Source organism: Trachemys scripta, chromosome 7 (genome assembly GCF_013100865.1).
Source record: "Trachemys scripta elegans isolate TJP31775 chromosome 7, CAS_Tse_1.0, whole genome shotgun sequence".
Lineage (NCBI taxonomy): Eukaryota > Metazoa > Chordata > Testudines > Emydidae > Trachemys > Trachemys scripta.
In genome coordinates, this window is record NC_048304.1 from 126789532 (window position 1) to 126806554 (window position 17023).

A 17023-nucleotide genomic window follows, 5' to 3' on the forward strand; every position below is an offset into this window, starting at 1 on the left:
CCCAGGGAGTTGTAGCTGTCATGCAGCTGTTACAGGAGGCACTATAGACCGCTGCAGTCCACAGGGACCTGGGCTGGAACCCGGAGTAGAGGGCGGGCCCGGGTTCCCCCCAAACCTCCCAATTGACCTGGACTGTGGGTTCTTCCAGAGGGGAAGGTCTCTGGGCTGTTCCCCAACCCACATGGTGAATCTCTGAGGCAAGAAAATCCGCCAATAAGCGCAGGACCCACCAAGATAGAGGAGGAACTTTGTCACAATATATATCTCCTTACTATATGTTCCATTCTATGCATCCGATGAAGTGGGCTGTAGCCCACGAAAGCTTATGCTCAAATAAATTGGTTAGTCTCTAAGGTGCCACAAGTACTCCTGTTCTTTTTGCGGATACAGACTAACACGGCTGCTACTCTGAAACCTGTCAAAATTGTGATGTTACTAGTCTCCCTATTGTTATAAACATCAGTGTTTGATTTTATTTGAACCTTCTTAGGTTCTACTGTGTGCTCATGTCCTAACCATAGTGCCATCTTTACCTCTGGCCAGACCTGTTTGTTGGTTATTGCGCGTGTTCTGCAAGAGCAAAGCATTTCTTTAGTGTGGCAGTTAAAGCGAAGCAAACCTGGAGGAGGGGAGTTAGTGACCCATTCCCAGTCCTCCCTTTCACACGGCACACTACTTGCGTCCTTCCTCATGCACCACAGGGGCAGCAGGAGTCACAGCAAGAATCTCCTCATGGTCACCCTTCAGGCCTTCCTCTTGTTTACCTGTGGAGACACCTGTGAAGACATTGTTAGTATTGGCAGGCGCTGGTTCAAACAGTTTTAACTGATTTTGGTGCCTCCAAAACGTTCCCATCTTTCTCTCAACCTTTGCACATGTATTAGTAGTCAAAAGGACCTGCATGGGGCCTTGCCACCATGGTTTCAGGATTCCTTTAACCTTTGGATAAATACGGCACATTTCCAAATCCTCAACTTTAAATGCAGGTTTGTTCAGACTGCTGTTATCATCCAGCTGGATTTGATTTTCTTTTACTTGGTTGTATAGGTCTCTTAATTCACTGTCCAATACCTTAAGGTAGTTCTGCAACCTGTCTGCGAAGGGCCCTGACCCTCCTGCAGGCAGGACTCATCACTAGGCATTCTCATTGCTCTTCCTGTCATTAGTTCAAAGGGTGTTAGCTGAGTCAGCCTGTTTGGGCTGCCTCTGATTCGATAGAGAACAGCAGACAGCATGTGTGCCCATCCATCTCCTGTGTCCGAACTGCCTTTGTTAAGGCTGCTTTCATTGTTCTATTCATCCTTTCCACCATCCCTGAGCTTTCAGGGTGGTACGGTATATGGAACCTTTGCTTTATTCCTAATGCCTTACATGCCTCTTTCATTACACGCCCCATAAAGTGAGTTCCTTGGTCCGAGTCTATTGACAGCGGCAGACCCTACCTGGGTATTATCTCCTTTGCTAGGATTCGAGTCACTGTTGTGGCAGTACAGTTTTTGGTGGGGAATGCCTCTATGCATCGGGTGAAAGTGTCAGTAATTACCAGAATGTACGTATACCCCCTGCTTTGTGGCAAAGACCCAGTAAAATCAATTTGCAGATTCTGCCCCGGTCCCTCTGGCCGCAGTTGGTGGTTCAGGGGTACTTTCTTCCTTCTACCCACGTTCACTTGTGCACATGTTACACATCTTTTGAGACATTGTAAGGCATCTTTTTTTCATGGCTGGCCACCTCCAGTGCTCCAGGGCAGCCCTCATTTGTCTCCATCCCAGATGGGCTGGGGAGTGGATGGCATGGAGCAGCAGAGCCTGTATGCACTCAGGAGTTACCAGCTCCTCTCCCCCTGGCCCGCACCAGAGGTGATTTCTGTACACACAGCCTTGTTCTTCTAATTTACTTTTCTCTTCTGGGCTTATGGTTGCATGTAGCTTTTTCAAATCCACTTCCTCCTCGGACACTGCAGCTGCACAAACCCTGACAGGGTTTGCCTATGCAGCCTCTTTAGCGCATTAATCTGCCCAGTAGTTTCCTTTTTGTTCCTTACTTGAGATTTTATGATGTGCTTTTATTTTTACTACTGCCAGTTCTGATGGTAGTTTGACAGCTTCCGTTAGTCTTTGAACTGCATCCATATTATTAATGGGCTTGCCGGTTGTTGTTACAAAAACCCCTGTGTGACCACATGTCCATGTAGTCATGCACTACTCCGAATGCGTATCTGCTGTCTGTGTATACTGTGAACCTTTTGCCCTCTCCCACTCTTAAAGCTTCAGTGAGGGCTGTCAGCTCTGCTTCTTGAGCTGATTTTGAACCATCCAGCTGACCTGACACTATTACTGTTCCATCACTGATTACCACTGCCCATCCTGTATATGGCACTCCATTTTCATACTTCCTTGACCCATCTACATACAAAATTATGTCTGGATTCTCTAGTGGCTCTTCCTTAACTCTTCCCAACACTTCCTCTCCCTTAGCTATGAGACATTCGTGTACCTCTCCATCTATGTTCAGGTATTCAGCTACATTTATTCCTTTGTCCCTAACTATGGAGAAATTAGGGTTTTGCATGCATAGTGTTGATTCCCACTGACTCCTGCGGGCATCTGTTACGGATTTTAGCCGCCCGGTATTAAGGAGGTCAATGAGTGTGTGTGAGGTATGTAATACCAGCATACCTGTGAGGGTATACCGGTAGCCCTTGTGATACAGGGGGTCATAAGGCAGACATGTCTTACTGTGATTACAGTAAAGGTGGAACAGCTTTCCCATATCGGGTAAGCACAAGCTAGGGGTGGAGGCTAGAGCTTGCTTTATTTTTATTAATGCCTCCTCTTGTTTTGTGCCCCATATTACTGACTCATTTGCAGGTTTTCCCCACTCTGGTAAGGTTTTGAATCTGTTCCACTATCTCTGAGTACTCTGGTATATATGTCCTTCAATAATTAAGGAGTCCCAGCACTTTCTGGACTTCTTTAACTGTCCGTGGTCTTTTTAACCCTCGAATTGCCTGCTTTCTGTCTATTGTGAATGCCTTTACTCACGCCCTAAATACAGGACCTTTGGCTGTTGTGACTGAGCTTTCTTCGCGCTTAATTTAAATCCAGCCTCAGGAAGATATATAAACAGTCTGTTTAGGGTTTTTAAGTGGTCCCTCTCATTTGACCTGGCGATTAGCAAGTCATTGACATACTGCAATATCATCGAATCCCCCTCCAAAGTCACTCGTGCTACTGTTTCTGCCATTGCCCTATGGAAGATGGAGGGAGAGTTATGGAACCCCTGAGGAACTCAGGTCCAAGTGTACTGCTGGTCCCCACTGTAATGCAAATTTCTCCTGACTCTTTTGCAAGGGGAATACTCCAAAATCTATTTGCTACATCCAGGACTGAAAACACTGAGTGTCCTGGTTTTAGCAAATGGATTTTGGAGTATTCCCCTTGCAAAAGAGAGTCAGGAGAAATTTGCATTTACAATAACCATAACACTTTACATGTTTATACAATGAGGGCAAAGTTAACGTTACTGTGAGAACCATAACTTTCATTTCTGCGCTTCTGAATGTTTGAAATTGTGACCCTACTATTACTTGAATATGACATTTTGTGTACAAATTATTAAAATGCTGTATATTTATATTTCAGAATGTGCTAGGCACTGCACTATGCAGACAGTCTTTCACATTCCCTACCCCAAAGAAGGTTACAATCTAAAGACGAAATGGAGATGCAGGGTGAGAGGGAAGGAATACAATATTTGAAAGATCAGCAATGACTTGGTTACAGTGTGTAAGTACAGTACCTACACTGAGAGAAAATACTGGGTACTAAAGGCCACATGAAACTAGTGAAGAAAGGCACAATAAGAAACAATGGTTGAAAGTTAAAGTTAGAAAAATTGAAATTAGAAATAAGGGACAGATATTTATTGGTGAGAGTGACTAGCTGTTGGAACAAATTACCAAGGGCAGTGGTGGATTCTCCATATCTTGGTGTCATCAGATAGACACTGACTGCCTTTCTGGAAGATATGCTGTAGTTCAACAAGTTACTGGGCTGAATACAGGGGTAACTGGGTGAAATTCTGTGGCCTGTGTTCTATGAAAGGTCAGATTAGAGGCTCTAATGCTACCTTCTGGCCTTTAATCTCTGAAAAATAAAATCAAAGTGGTGATGGTGGTGCAAGGCACATCTAGTTGTATGTTTCTTTTTTATAGGGTAATTTATATCTAATAGGTCTATGATAACTTGTTTATTTTAGGCAACACACAGAAGATGATGTTCCCCACTCAGGGCAGTTGTTCATTGGCCACCACAGTCCAGAATGAGTAGAGCAAAGTGGCCATAGTGGATTTGAGAATCTTGCTTTAAGAACCTAATCCAGTGCAGTAGTATTGACACATGAACCTACACCATTAGTTGCCACCTAGTCAGTTCTCAGACTCATTCATGATGATCAGTCTCTGTTTGTAATCTTTGAGGTATCAAAGAATATTTTAATTCCTGTCTGAAGTAGGCACTTTCTCAGGTAGCAGTTGACTAAGTTAATTCTTTTCTAGGGGAGCATGGGTTAACTCTAATCCTTCAAAATAATGCACTTTAGTCTCAAACACTTTTGAAAAGCTCAACACTTAACATCCCATGGAAGGTTAGGGAAAGTAGTCAATTCATTTAACAAACTCACACTTAAGTTTGTTTTCCTGAGGAAGATGGCCCACACAATTATCCAGTTCATCCCATACCTCATACCAAAGTTCTCATGTCACTTGACATATCCACCAGCACTTGGCCCCTTGCCAACAGTATTTTGAAAATTATGGACTTATTTCTGCAATATGTTACATTTTCAACCAAGGAACTGTGTGCACTTGGTGCCTAACAGTTCCCCAGTGAGAGAAGATAGTGAATCTTATGTCTGTATTAATAGATGTATTCTGGGTTCTAATCTCTTCTCTCCCTTTCTGACAGGTGTCTGCCTTGGCCATTGCCAGTGGAAATGGCTTATTACTTAAAGGAGGGAAAGAGGCAGCACATAGTAATCAAATCCTTCACCATCTAACACAAGAAGCACTTTCCATCCATGGGGTCAAGGATGCAGTGCAGCTGGTGAGTGCCTAGAAATGAATCTAGGATTTGTCACCACGTGTGTGCACTACACATACAGCACTTTCTGGGTGATACCATGCTCAAAGTCCTTCAAAATCTATAATAGTGTCTTGGCTTGGTTATTCCAGGTGAACACCAGAGAGGAAGTAGAAGATCTTTGCCATTTGGATAAACTGATCGACCTGATCATTCCACGTGGCTCTTCTCAGCTGGTTAGGGATATCCAGAAAGCTGCTAAAGGAATCCCGGTTATGGGGCACAGTGAAGGGATCTGCCATGTATATGTGGATACAGAAGCCAGTGTAGAGAAGGTCACCAGAATAGGTAAGATGAGAGATGCCTTTTCATTCTGATGAGTTGGACTGAGTTTGATATGGAATGCATGATATGGTCAACAAAGCTGTATCTGCTCACGTGCTTTTCAACACTTTTCTAATGTGAAGTGGTATGTAACCAATTGTCCATTCTTCAATCCCAGTCAGAGATTCAAAGTGTGAATATCCTGCTGCCTGTAATGCTCTGGAAACGCTATTAATTCACCGGGACTTGCTGCGAACACCCTTGTTTGACCAGATCATCGACATGTTGAGAGTGGAACAGGTTAGTCAAGCACAGCTCACTTAGTAAAGAGAATCACTTTTGGTTAGTAATTTGGCTTGGCAGACAGAGGGACTGTCTGAAAGCAGTGATGTGCAGCTCATCTCTCCAGTGGCTTATAATCAAATGATGGTATTGCAGATGTCATCCTATCTGGAGATATGAGCATCGGGGCTCCTTGCTTCTCCCTGCCACCCAAGGTGCTGCATAGAGGTGACCCTGGAAGTAGTTTCTTCAGAACTCATGCTGCTGCTGAGCCTTAGGTGGTCCCTTGTGAATAACATGAATCCTATTCCTTCCCTTGGGCTGCATGTTCCCTTCTCTGCACCTCCTGGTATTAGGAGCAAGGGACCCTATTGGTCCTGACCATCTCCACATGCTGCTACTAGCCCACCAGGCCAGCACCCATTCTTTTGGTGTCTGATCCTTACCCATTTCTCCTATCACTCTCCTATTCCTTCCTCTTGCACCTGCTCCCCATTCATTTAACCCCCACCCCCATATGCCAGTATGTCTTTGCTCCTGCCCATCCTGCTCCTTTAGTGTCTCAGCAGAAGCAACAGAGCAAAGCTCATAAATGATTTCCTGAATTTGAAACTGGTACTGCAGTTCCAGCAGGTGTTACTAGAAAAGTCTGTGGACAAGGGCATTTTTAAAATGCTGTGGATTGCAGAGAAATGCAGGATTCTACACCCAAGTTAGACCTTGCGTGTTGGTGAACATTACATGATATGCTTCTAGAATGTGCAGGCTGTGATTATTAATGCAAGAAATAAACAGTTAAAGAGAAGTTGAGCCATGTGTCCTGATAACAAATTCCAAAGTACGTATTAAGAAAACAATAAACAGAAAGCTGTCTAAATGTTAACTATGCCTGTCCTGGTAGTGCACAATAATGTGTCCAGTGTAGCTAATCAGTGACCAATGTTGGCAATTCTTCATATACTTATTAGAATTTTCTTTTAAGACAAGAAGGGACACTTCTGATTTAGGGCATGTCAACACTATAAACTTTTGTCAACTCAAGTTATAACGTCATACAGCTGCCACAGTTAATACATCGCTTGTGCATGTGCATATTTGGCTCCTTGTGTCAGTAGTTCACATACTCACCAGGACTGCTTGTATTGATGCAGAGTATGGTGCACCATGGATAGGTATCCCACTGCAACTTGCCATCCTTCAGCATGCTGTCTCTTGGGAAGTTTTGGCAATGCATGGTGGGGCTGAAACAAGTCGTGCAGGTGTGACTGGGATATGGAGTCTCCATCCCATACCTTATCTAAATCCTATAATTTTTGCACTTTTTTTCAAAATTTCACAAACCCACATGGTCCTTCTTGCTGACTGCCATCTCTGACAGAAGCATAGAGCCTGCACAGCTCTGTACTATTATCATGAATGTTGCAAGCACAGGGTGCACAATGCTGTAGTGTTTGCAGAGCTGCAGGAAGAACTGACTGAGAGGAAAACATGATTCTTTGGAGGCTAGATTGCTGTAGGATATTGCAAGAAACAATTCAAGCTTGTTGGTGGCATTTAGGGAGCAGCTGCAATAGGTAGAGCACCACTTTTGGACCCGGGAAACAAGAACTGACTGGTGGGATAGCATTTTAATGCTTGTTTGAGATGACGAGCAATGACTGCAGAACTTTCAGATGTGCGAGGCCACATTCCTGGATCTGTATGCGAAGCTAGCCCCAGACCTTCAGCTCAGGAACGCCAAAATAAGAGTGCACTGACAGTGACAGAAGCGTGGGCTGGCCACCCCTTCCCGGAGCTCCCATTGGCTGGGAACAGTGAATTGCCACCACTGGGAACTGCAGGCAGCCATGCCTTCAGACGGTCAATGTAAACAAACTGTCTTGCAGCCCCCGTCGGGCTGCAGGTTGCCCACCACTGCTGTAGTGCACTCTACCTGGTCCTGCTCTTTTGTGGCCTGGTAAGAATCGTGTGGTGATTGGTGTACATGTAGGGATATTACATTGTCAGTGCACCTATTAATTGTCCTGTGAGTTGTGTGACACTGTGCAGTAACAGGTGTGACAAAGCTGTTTTTTCCCCTTGTCATGTATAACATGAGCCTTAATGTTTTGCATGAATACTCAGTTTCCCTGTGTATTACACCAATGCCTAGGTGGTGGTGGGGATAAGGGGGGGGTGACTTTTTGCTGAGACCCTCGGGGGTAGGTGAGGCTGCTCCAGCTGCATGCACATAGACAATGGCCGATCCCCTTCGTAACCTGAGAACCAGAAGGGAGATGTGATCAGGTGACATTTTACCCAGGAAGCAAGATAAAGACCAGAGGAGGGTATTAGAGGTCAGGCCACTGGAAGCGGGGCAGTCTCTCTTTTGAGACACGATGGGGAGGGTCAGGACCCCAAGGCTCTGGGGTTTCCTCCCCGCAAGATGGACTTTGCTGAATGGTCCTGCTTTCTGTGCTAAGAAGCTCTGTTCTATGCTATGTTCCTGTCAACTAATAAACCCTTCTGTTTTACAATGCTGGCTGAGAGTCACTGCTGACTGCAAAGCTGGGGTGCAGGGCCCCTCTGGCTTCCCCAGGTGTCCAGTCCAGGGGGACCCATTGCGGGAAGTGCAGTGAGAACAGGGGTGCTGAATGCTCAGAGATCAGACCCAGCAAGGCTATTGCCAAAAAGGCTTCATGCCCTGGCAACAGTGGAACTTGGAGGGGAGGCACGCTACACCAGAGTTTTGTCTGGCTTCATACAGAGCAGTTCCAGAGCACCGGGCTTGTGACTCCGTGACAACTGACAATAGGTCACTTTCAGAACTGCTGAGCATTCGGCAGCATATGTTGTGAACTAAGAAAGATGAACTATGTTCCAAATAATAGAATTTTATTCTGTAGCAAAATCAGTGAAAAAACCCTATCATGCAATTTTAAATCAAATACAATAAAAATGTAAATTTTAAATTCAGAAGACAGAACTTAGGAAGGGGAAAGAAAACTTATGTCCATTTCAGCTACGTATACACTGACCTGTGGAAGCCACGATTGATGTATGTGATGCTGTAATTGTCTTTAATGTGTCCCAGAATGGAGCGGTGGGGGTAGTGCAGTGAACCCTGATGCCACGTGGTCCTGCTAGTGAAGGCAGGGGGCTGGACTCGATGAGCTTTCAGGGTCCCTTCCAGCTGTATGAGATAGGTATATCTCCATATATTATAAGTTGGGGTGGGGGAGTATAGGGAGGTTCTGATATTGATTTCTCAATGGGCTGCAAAGGGAGGCAAGTCCAGGACGCCTGAATCTGCAGGTCCACCAGAGTCTGCAGCATCTGTGTTTACTGCCTGAGAAGCCCCGTTATGTCCCGATGCATCTCTTCTCTTCTTTTTCTGCTAGGACTCCTGGGCTTTTCTCCTCTCCACTCATTCCTTCTCCAAGACTGTCTGCAGTGTTCATTCTCCAGGTCCTGCGCTCATGGTCTGATGCAGCCCTGGTTTGCAGGATCTTATTTAACATGTCAGCCTGAGTCGTCCTCTTTCTCCTCCTTATCTGGCTCAGGCATTCCATGGGTGTGGCGGGGGAGACCCTGAAGGCTGCAATTGCAGCAGCTGAAGATACATCTGTGCGTTTTACCATTGTCAGTGTATTCACTACAAAAAGCAAAATTTAAGATGCTGAACTCACTTCCCTTGCTCCCCTAAAATTTTCAGCACTACAGTCTCACTTCTGTTTGGGTTGCTTGTGCACAGCATTGTCACAGCACCAGCCATGGTGAGTATGGCCCACTGGGGTTGGGGAAATGCAGAGGGAATTACTTGGTTGCATGGTTCTAGTAGCATAGGGCAATGGCACTGAGCACTGGCACCAATCTCCACAGACAATGGTGACTTCAGCTGATATCTCGCTCCTGAGGGTAACAGAGGCAGAGAGAGCACAGCTGCTGCTGGCATCCCAAAGCCACCTGGCACCGTATGCTGCTAGCCTGTGTACTGCAATGATGTCTGCTGAAGTTATCAATGGGTGGCATGGGAAAGTGTTCTACTGCAGAGGAAGAAATAAGGCAGCCTTCCCTAGGAACCTTTGGCAGAGGATTGCAGAGTACCTCCATGAAAGTTTCATTGAGATCTCTCAGGAAGATTAAGGGGCATCCCTGTGTACATGAACAAACTGTTCCACATGGACACTCAACCTCACTCTAGAGGGCAATGAAAAGCAGATAGCAACCTCTCTTGGTTGTACCACTGCCTCTTGTAGCACAAGTAAATTAATGAAAAGACAAAAGATATGTCCTGCTACTTTGAGGCTGCCATCCCTGTAATTGAAAATTTATCTACATACTTACCTGAGTTTCCTTCCCCTTCACTGGGCTTGCCCATGCTCAAGTGGCTGGACTGTGATAAAGTCAAAAACATGTCCTGGCATGCTGCACAGCTGGATCCCTTAGTTGCTTGTCTTCCATACTCCTCCTTTTTCAAGTCCTCCTCCTTCATACTGTTCACTGCATTGGCCCATGTCTGGGGATGCTCAGAGGTATCCATGGTGCTGTGGATGGTGGAGACTCCCTGAGTGTGGCATGCAGCTCTTTGTAAAAGCAGCAGGTCTGCAGTTTGGCACCAGATTAATTGATTGTTGGCCTCCCTGGCCTTCTGGTGTGCCTGGCACAGTTCCTTGGCTTTCACACAGCTCTGCTCCTGGGCCTTGTCCTGCATCCCTGAGCAATCTTCTTGTAGCTATGAACGTTTCTACAGCAGGTTCAGCGCTGTGCCTGCACAGCCTCGTCTCCCCCACAAGCCCAGGAGATCCAGTATATCCTGTCTACTCCAAGCTGAACAGCTCCACTCAACAATGGAAAGCTGCTAGTTGTGCTCACCAAGCTGGGCAATGAGGAAAAGGAATTTCAAAAATTTGCGGGGCTTTAAAGGGGTCTCCATGACCCCTGAGCAGTGGAGTTCACAATGGTGACCAGAGCAATTGGTGTAGGGCATTGTGGGACAGCTACTGGAGGACAGATAGGTTGACATAAGTAATGCAGTGTCTACATTCGCACTGCATTGACATAAGTATGTTGACCGAAGCTCTGCGATGCTCAAGGAGGTGGTGTAATGGGGCACTTACATCGGTGGGAGACAAATTAAAGTATAGACTCAGCTGCACAACTACGTCGACAGAAGTTGCATGGCATCTACGTAACTTTGTAATGTAGACCAAGTCATAGAATTTCAACCAATAATTAACGTATTAATCCTGAGTTCTCCAATTTTTCAACATCCCTTTTTGAAATGTGGACACCAGAATTGGGCATAGTACCCCCAGTGGTGATTTCACCAATCCTATATTAGATGTAATGCTGCCTCCCTATTCCTGTTTGTTATTCCTCTATTTATATATCAAAGGATTGTTTTAGCCCTTTTTAGCTACAGCACCATACTGAGAGATGATGTTCGATTGGCTATCCATCATGACTCAGACTATGTCCTGTAACTAGTTCCCTGAGCCATCAAGTTCCCTGAAATTGCTCCTACAGCTAATGACGTAAAACTCCATTCAGGAGTCCAGATAAGCTAAAAACTTTATGCTGCAGTTGGCTTACTGCTTCCAGTAAGAATCTGATTGAGAAGTGGCCATTCTGCTTGGAAGACACTTAACAAAAGATCAGTACTATCAGATCCTCTGTTCTTGCAGGTGAAGATTCATGCTGGTCCCAAGTTTGCCTCGTATTTGACTTTCAGCCCTTCAGAAGTAAAATCTCTCCGCACAGAATATGGGGATCTAGAGTGTTGCATTGAGGTGGTGGACAGTGTCCAGGAGGCAATTGATCATATCCACAAGTACGGAAGTTCACACACAGATGTTATCATCACAGAGAATGGTTAGTGACCTGCATGGCTCTATTCAATCTTCAGTCTAATTTTCAGACACCTGGTGCGTGAAATACTTTTACCTGTCCTGCAATAGTAGCTCTCCCTACAAGGGGTGGGGAACTTTGTAGTTTATTTCCTCCTCCTCCTAGTCCCTCATTCTCCTGTTTGCAGATCTTTGTGTTTGATGTCTGTGCTGTGGAGGGACATATGAGCATTGTTCTGGTCATGGCTGCTCAGTTAACAACATCTCACATTGCATCACATCTGTTTAGGTTTTCATAATGCACCCATTATTTCATATGAGTGCCTTGTTCCATCTGTGTCTGTTCAGATTTTTCTCTTTCCCTCAGAGAAAACAGCAGAGTTCTTTCTCCAGCATGTGGATAGTGCCTGTGTGTTCTGGAATGCCAGCACCCGATTCTCTGATGGATATCGGTTTGGACTTGGTAAGGGGTTGAGTGGAATTATTTTGTGCTGCTTGCAGCTGGGGATCTGAATTTGGGATTTTCACTCTTTTTCCCTAAGTATGATAGAGGATGTCTGCCTGAATCCTGGAGGATGGGATTGTCCCTTCTCTGATCACAGTGCTGCCTGCCTGCCAATGAAAAGGGTTTTACAGAAGGTACTATAGTAAAAGTAGAAACTTAGACCTTTCACCCAATAGGACTAGGAGACAGTCTGTATGGTGGATGGAATTAACTGGGGCAGGATCAAAAAGTATACTATGCCATCCAGATTAACTGAAGAACAAAGATGTAATGTTGCTAAATTACAGTAGCATTTAGATTCCCCGCAAACAAAATTGATGCTCCATTGACGCTGAGCACAGCACATACACATAGCACACACACCCTGGCTTAACCAAGATCTTCAGTAATCTAAAAAAAAAAAAAAAACCCTACAAAAAGTGGAAACTCGGTAAAATTACAAAGGATGACTTTAAACAAATAACACAAGTATGTAGGGTCAAAATTAGAAAGGCCAAGGCACAAAACAAGATCAAACTAGCTAGAGACATAAAGGGTAATAAGAAAACATTATACATTAGAAGCAAGAGGAAGACCAAGGACAGGGTAGGCCTCTTACTCAATGGGGGGGGGGGGGGGGAATAATAACAGAAAATGTGGAAATGGCAGAGATGATTAATGACTTTGTTTCGGTTTTCACCAAGAAGGTTGGTGGTGATTGGACATCTAACATAGTGAATACCAGTGAAAATGAGGTAGGATCTGAAGAGCCTAAATTGGGAAAGAACAAGTTAAAAATTACTTGGACAAATTTAGATGTCTTCAAGTCACCAGGGCCTGATGAAATGCATCCTAGAATACTCAAGGAGCTGACTGAGGAGATATCTGAGGCATTAGCGATTTTTATCTTTGAAAGTCATAAAAGGCGGGAGAGATTCCAGAAGACTGGAAAAGGGCAAATATAGTGCCAATCTGTAAGAAGGGTAATAAGGACAACCCAGGAAATTAGACCAGTCAGCTTAACTTCTGTATCCGGAAAGATAATGGAGCAAATAATTAAGCAACCAGTTTGTAAACAATCTAGAAGATAATAAGGTGATAAGTAACAGTCAGCATGGATTTGTCAAAAATAAATCGTGTCAAACCAGCCTGATAGCTTTCTTTGACAGGGTAACAAGCCTTGTGGATAGGGGGGAAGCAGTAGCTGTGGCATATCTTGACTTTAGTAAAGCTTTCGATACTGTCTATAACTTCAATGTTCAGTGCATCATGAGCCTTCCGAAGACACAGGACATGACAAACTTTGCATTGGATACCACACAATCATATAAGGTTGAACATGGGGGTGCAGGGTGTTCCCCTGAGATAGTGTGTCAGACCATCATTGGAAACTTTTAAGAGCAGGTTAGACAAACACCTCTCAGGAATGGTCTAGATAATACTTAGTCCTGCCATGAGTGCAGGGGACTGGACTAGATGACCTCTTGAGGTCCCTTCCAGTTCTATGATTCAAGAGAGAACATGTCCTAAAATCACAATTTTTTTGCATTCTTCTTCGTTTCAGTTCCAAGATGGTTTCACTGGCCACTTTCTCAAGGATTGCTAGGATCAGTTGATTTCAAATCTGAATGATTTTTCATGATTTGTCATACTCCATTTATATGGAAATTGGAATCAATTAAAATGCACAAAAAACGCATTTTAAAATTGGTTTATTTAATAAAGCAACCTTAAATGTGCTGAATCAGATGAAAAAATGATCAAAACATGTTTCGTATTTAAAACTAACTCATTTATTAAAGCAAGTATTATCTGTAGTTAGTGATTAGAACTGATTGTTTCTAGTCACCAAGTCATTGAAAATTTTAGAAATAGTCAATCTCATCTTCTCAGAACTCATTCTTTATTCATAGATTGGAAGAAGAAGAAAACAAGGTTTCTTGCTTTTTCAACTCCCAATTAGTTTTTCAACTTTGAAATAAGTAGCCATGACACAGTAAAATAACTGAAATATAGAAAATATTCTTTCTGCATCTGCAGAAGAGGCTGCTGCTGTCAAAAGCTGGTTTAGCACTGCAACAAACTCTGGCACCAGGTACTTAGCCAATGACTTCCACTAGTTCAGTGGTTTGACTTTCTTTAAAACTTCTGCAGCCAGCATGTACTGCTTGAATATTATCTTAATTTAACTTAAATTATTTTACTAGATTATAGTACATTTTTGCTTACCACAGGTTGTCATAATTTTAAATTTAATTTTAAATACTTTTAAAAAATAAACCTATTTAAATCAAATTCTTATTTTTTAAAACAGTTTTTATCCATCCTGTTGGTAGAACTAGAAATGAATAAATGTCTTACCATCCCAACATACTTCAGCAGGCAGTGCTACTGGCTACTAAAATGTCAGAACTGAAGTGAGGGGGAGAGAGAAGGCAGTGCTGTAGAGGAACTGCATGACTGCTCTTGTGCTTAAAGAAGCAGCAGCACCAGCCTCCTCTCACCAGGCTTCTGGGACTTGCAGAGAAAGAGTGGAGGAAGCACTCTTGTTTGGAGCACAACTGCAGGAGATTGCCTCTGTAGCTGCTCCGACTCTGAGAACTGGAACACTGCCTGGCCACAGCTGCTGCTTCATGGTATAAATATCATTGCTTCATGTCCTGGCAGACCCTGCCCTAGAGCATGAAGGGAAGAGACACTAAAACACAAACTCAGTCTCAGTTTTAGGAAGTTAGGATTTTTCTTTTCTTTTGTTTTTTAATTAAGATGCCAGATTGGGATCTATTTATGGACTCAACATTTTTTGAAAAATGAAATGTGACAAGAGCCATAGGAACAATGTTAAAGAAAAGATACTTTTGTGATGGTGATGGCAGGAAGAAGAATAAAAATACACGTCTGCAGCGTAATACTACTTTAATTTCTAAAATATAAATCAAACAATACTGCTCTGGACCCTGCAAAAATGGAATGGGAAAGACAAGCTAATGGCTTTTCTCTTTCCCTCTTACAAGAAAGTAAATTACAGAACTGAAGGCAGAAAATGCTCCCACCAAAGAGCTAACTGTGCACAAAACTCCCTTTTATCATTTTGTGTCTAAACCTCCCTCTTGGTTGCAGGTGCAGAGGTTGGAATCAGTACTTCTCGTATCCATGCCCGTGGGCCAGTGGGAATTGAGGGGCTATTAACTACAAAGTGGCTGCTGAAAGGGGAGAATCATGTTGTTTCTGACTTCTCGGAGCATGGGAGTATGAAATTTCTTCATGAGACCCTTCCTCTCCCTCAGAGAAACACCAACTGAGAGCATCTGAGGAGAGCACATGAGTGTGAAATGTTTACTGAGGATGTTCAGGCTTCAGAGCTCTCTCTGTGGAAGATATTGTACTTCACCTTTGGACACATTGTCTCCACACTTTGGCTCCTCCAGGTTTTTCTTGGTCACTGCAGTAAAATTAAGACAAACTGATCATATCTGTGCCTGAGAGTTCTTGCTCCCGCTCACTGTTTCCTTGTGTAGCAACAAATGCAGCTGTTGCAGATAGGGTACCCTGATACCACAGTCCTGCTCTCTCAAACCGTAGAACGGACTCAAAGCCTCTCCTCTGCCTTCTTTCCTTTCCTTGCTCTGTGTGGTACAGTATGTGTGTGCTTGGTTTTAGGGGTTGGAGCCATTTGTTCTTCTTAATGCCTTCCCGTTGGTTTAAAACATCTCTTTCCTTTTCTGTAACTCTTCAATTCAGAGAGAAGATATGGCATTTCTGAACTTGTCTTTAAGACTTAGGATCTTGGCAGCTTTCGAAAATTCAGAAGTGCTGTAACAATTATTTTGTCTGTATTTAAATGTTAAATAACACAACTGAACGAATATTCCAAATGTATAGCAATGTTTTGACCAAGAGATCCTTTTTAATCTCTGATTTCTTTTAATTGCTGACTAATATAGATAGATTTCCTAGTTGTATATTAGGTCGATTTCATTACCCTTTTATGAATATTTGTAACAAATATTTTTGCTCTTGGATTTTATATGAAACGTAATCACCTCCAAAAAAGAATGGAAACAATATTTTAATTTCCTTGTTTTTCAAAATAAAGTTAATGCAAAATGGTTTTGGATCTTAATGTGTGGATTGCTTGATATAAAATTGTAATTCTCTTGGGCAAGTTCCCCTAATTAAGGATGCCAAATATATGGAGGCTGTTGGTCCCATGATTAAACTTTTCACTCATGTATTTTGCTAATATTTTCACACACAAAAAAAACAGTATATTTAATACAGGGTAATTCTGCTGAGTGGTTAAGGGCTGATGTACTTCAATTCCAAACTGCAGATGCATCTGTTTTTTTTTAAATTTAGACTTCTTTTTAGGAACCTCATCTGTGACAAAGTGGGAATTTTTTGTAATATTTTTATGATTCCTATGTGTGCCTCGGTTTCCCCTATCTGCTGCATTGTTACCTAGTGGGTGAAAAGGAACTGTTTGCTCTTGGGGCAGGCTAAGACCAGCTGAGCGGCAAACAGCAGAGGCTAACAGAGGGAGTTTGCCTGGGAGTTCGCTTGGGGAGAGCTCACTGAAGCTTTCATCTGCAGGTTTCTCTGAGTTTTCCTGCAACAGTTGAGGAAGCTCTTAAGAGGATGGTGATATGGAAGGTGAGCGATCAGCTGCTGTAACCTGCACAGGTTGTGCCATGTTTGTCTTTCTTCCACAGGACAGAAGCGACTTTGTCTGTACAAAGTGCAAGCTGGTCTCCATATTGGAAGAGAAGGTTCGAGGGCTGGAGAAACGAGTATCAACTCTGCGTTGCATAAGGGAAAATGAAGATTTCCTGGACAGATGCTTCTACGGCCACAATGTTCTGAAGATTCAGAGCAGGTACAGCAGGGACAGAAGGATTGTGAAGAGGTTTGGCAGCATGTGACGTCCAGAAGGAGAAAGGAGCGTCCATGCACTGGCAATGGAGATACGGGTGAGCAATCGTTTCTATGTTCTCTCTACAGGTACTAATGTGAAGAGTGGACTA

The 17023-nt window shown here is 43.6% G+C and overlaps 1 protein-coding gene across 6 annotated transcripts in view; it reads left to right on the forward strand.

Moving 5' to 3' along the window:
• The window catches only part of ALDH18A1 (aldehyde dehydrogenase 18 family member A1), a 100633-nt gene extending 84517 nt beyond the window's left edge, over positions 1-16116 (forward strand). For all 6 annotated transcript variants that reach the window (XM_034775449.1, XM_034775454.1, XM_034775452.1 and 3 more), the window contains 6 exons: positions 4968-5105; positions 5234-5429; positions 5584-5705; positions 11354-11540; positions 11883-11978; positions 15120-16116. In XM_034775449.1, coding sequence (XP_034631340.1) covers positions 4968-5105; positions 5234-5429; positions 5584-5705; positions 11354-11540; positions 11883-11978; positions 15120-15301 — 921 coding nt within the window. In that variant the 3' untranslated portion in view covers positions 15302-16116. The remainder of the gene's footprint in view (positions 1-4967; positions 5106-5233; positions 5430-5583; positions 5706-11353; positions 11541-11882; positions 11979-15119) is intronic.
• The last annotated feature ends 907 nt before the right edge of the window (positions 16117-17023 follow it).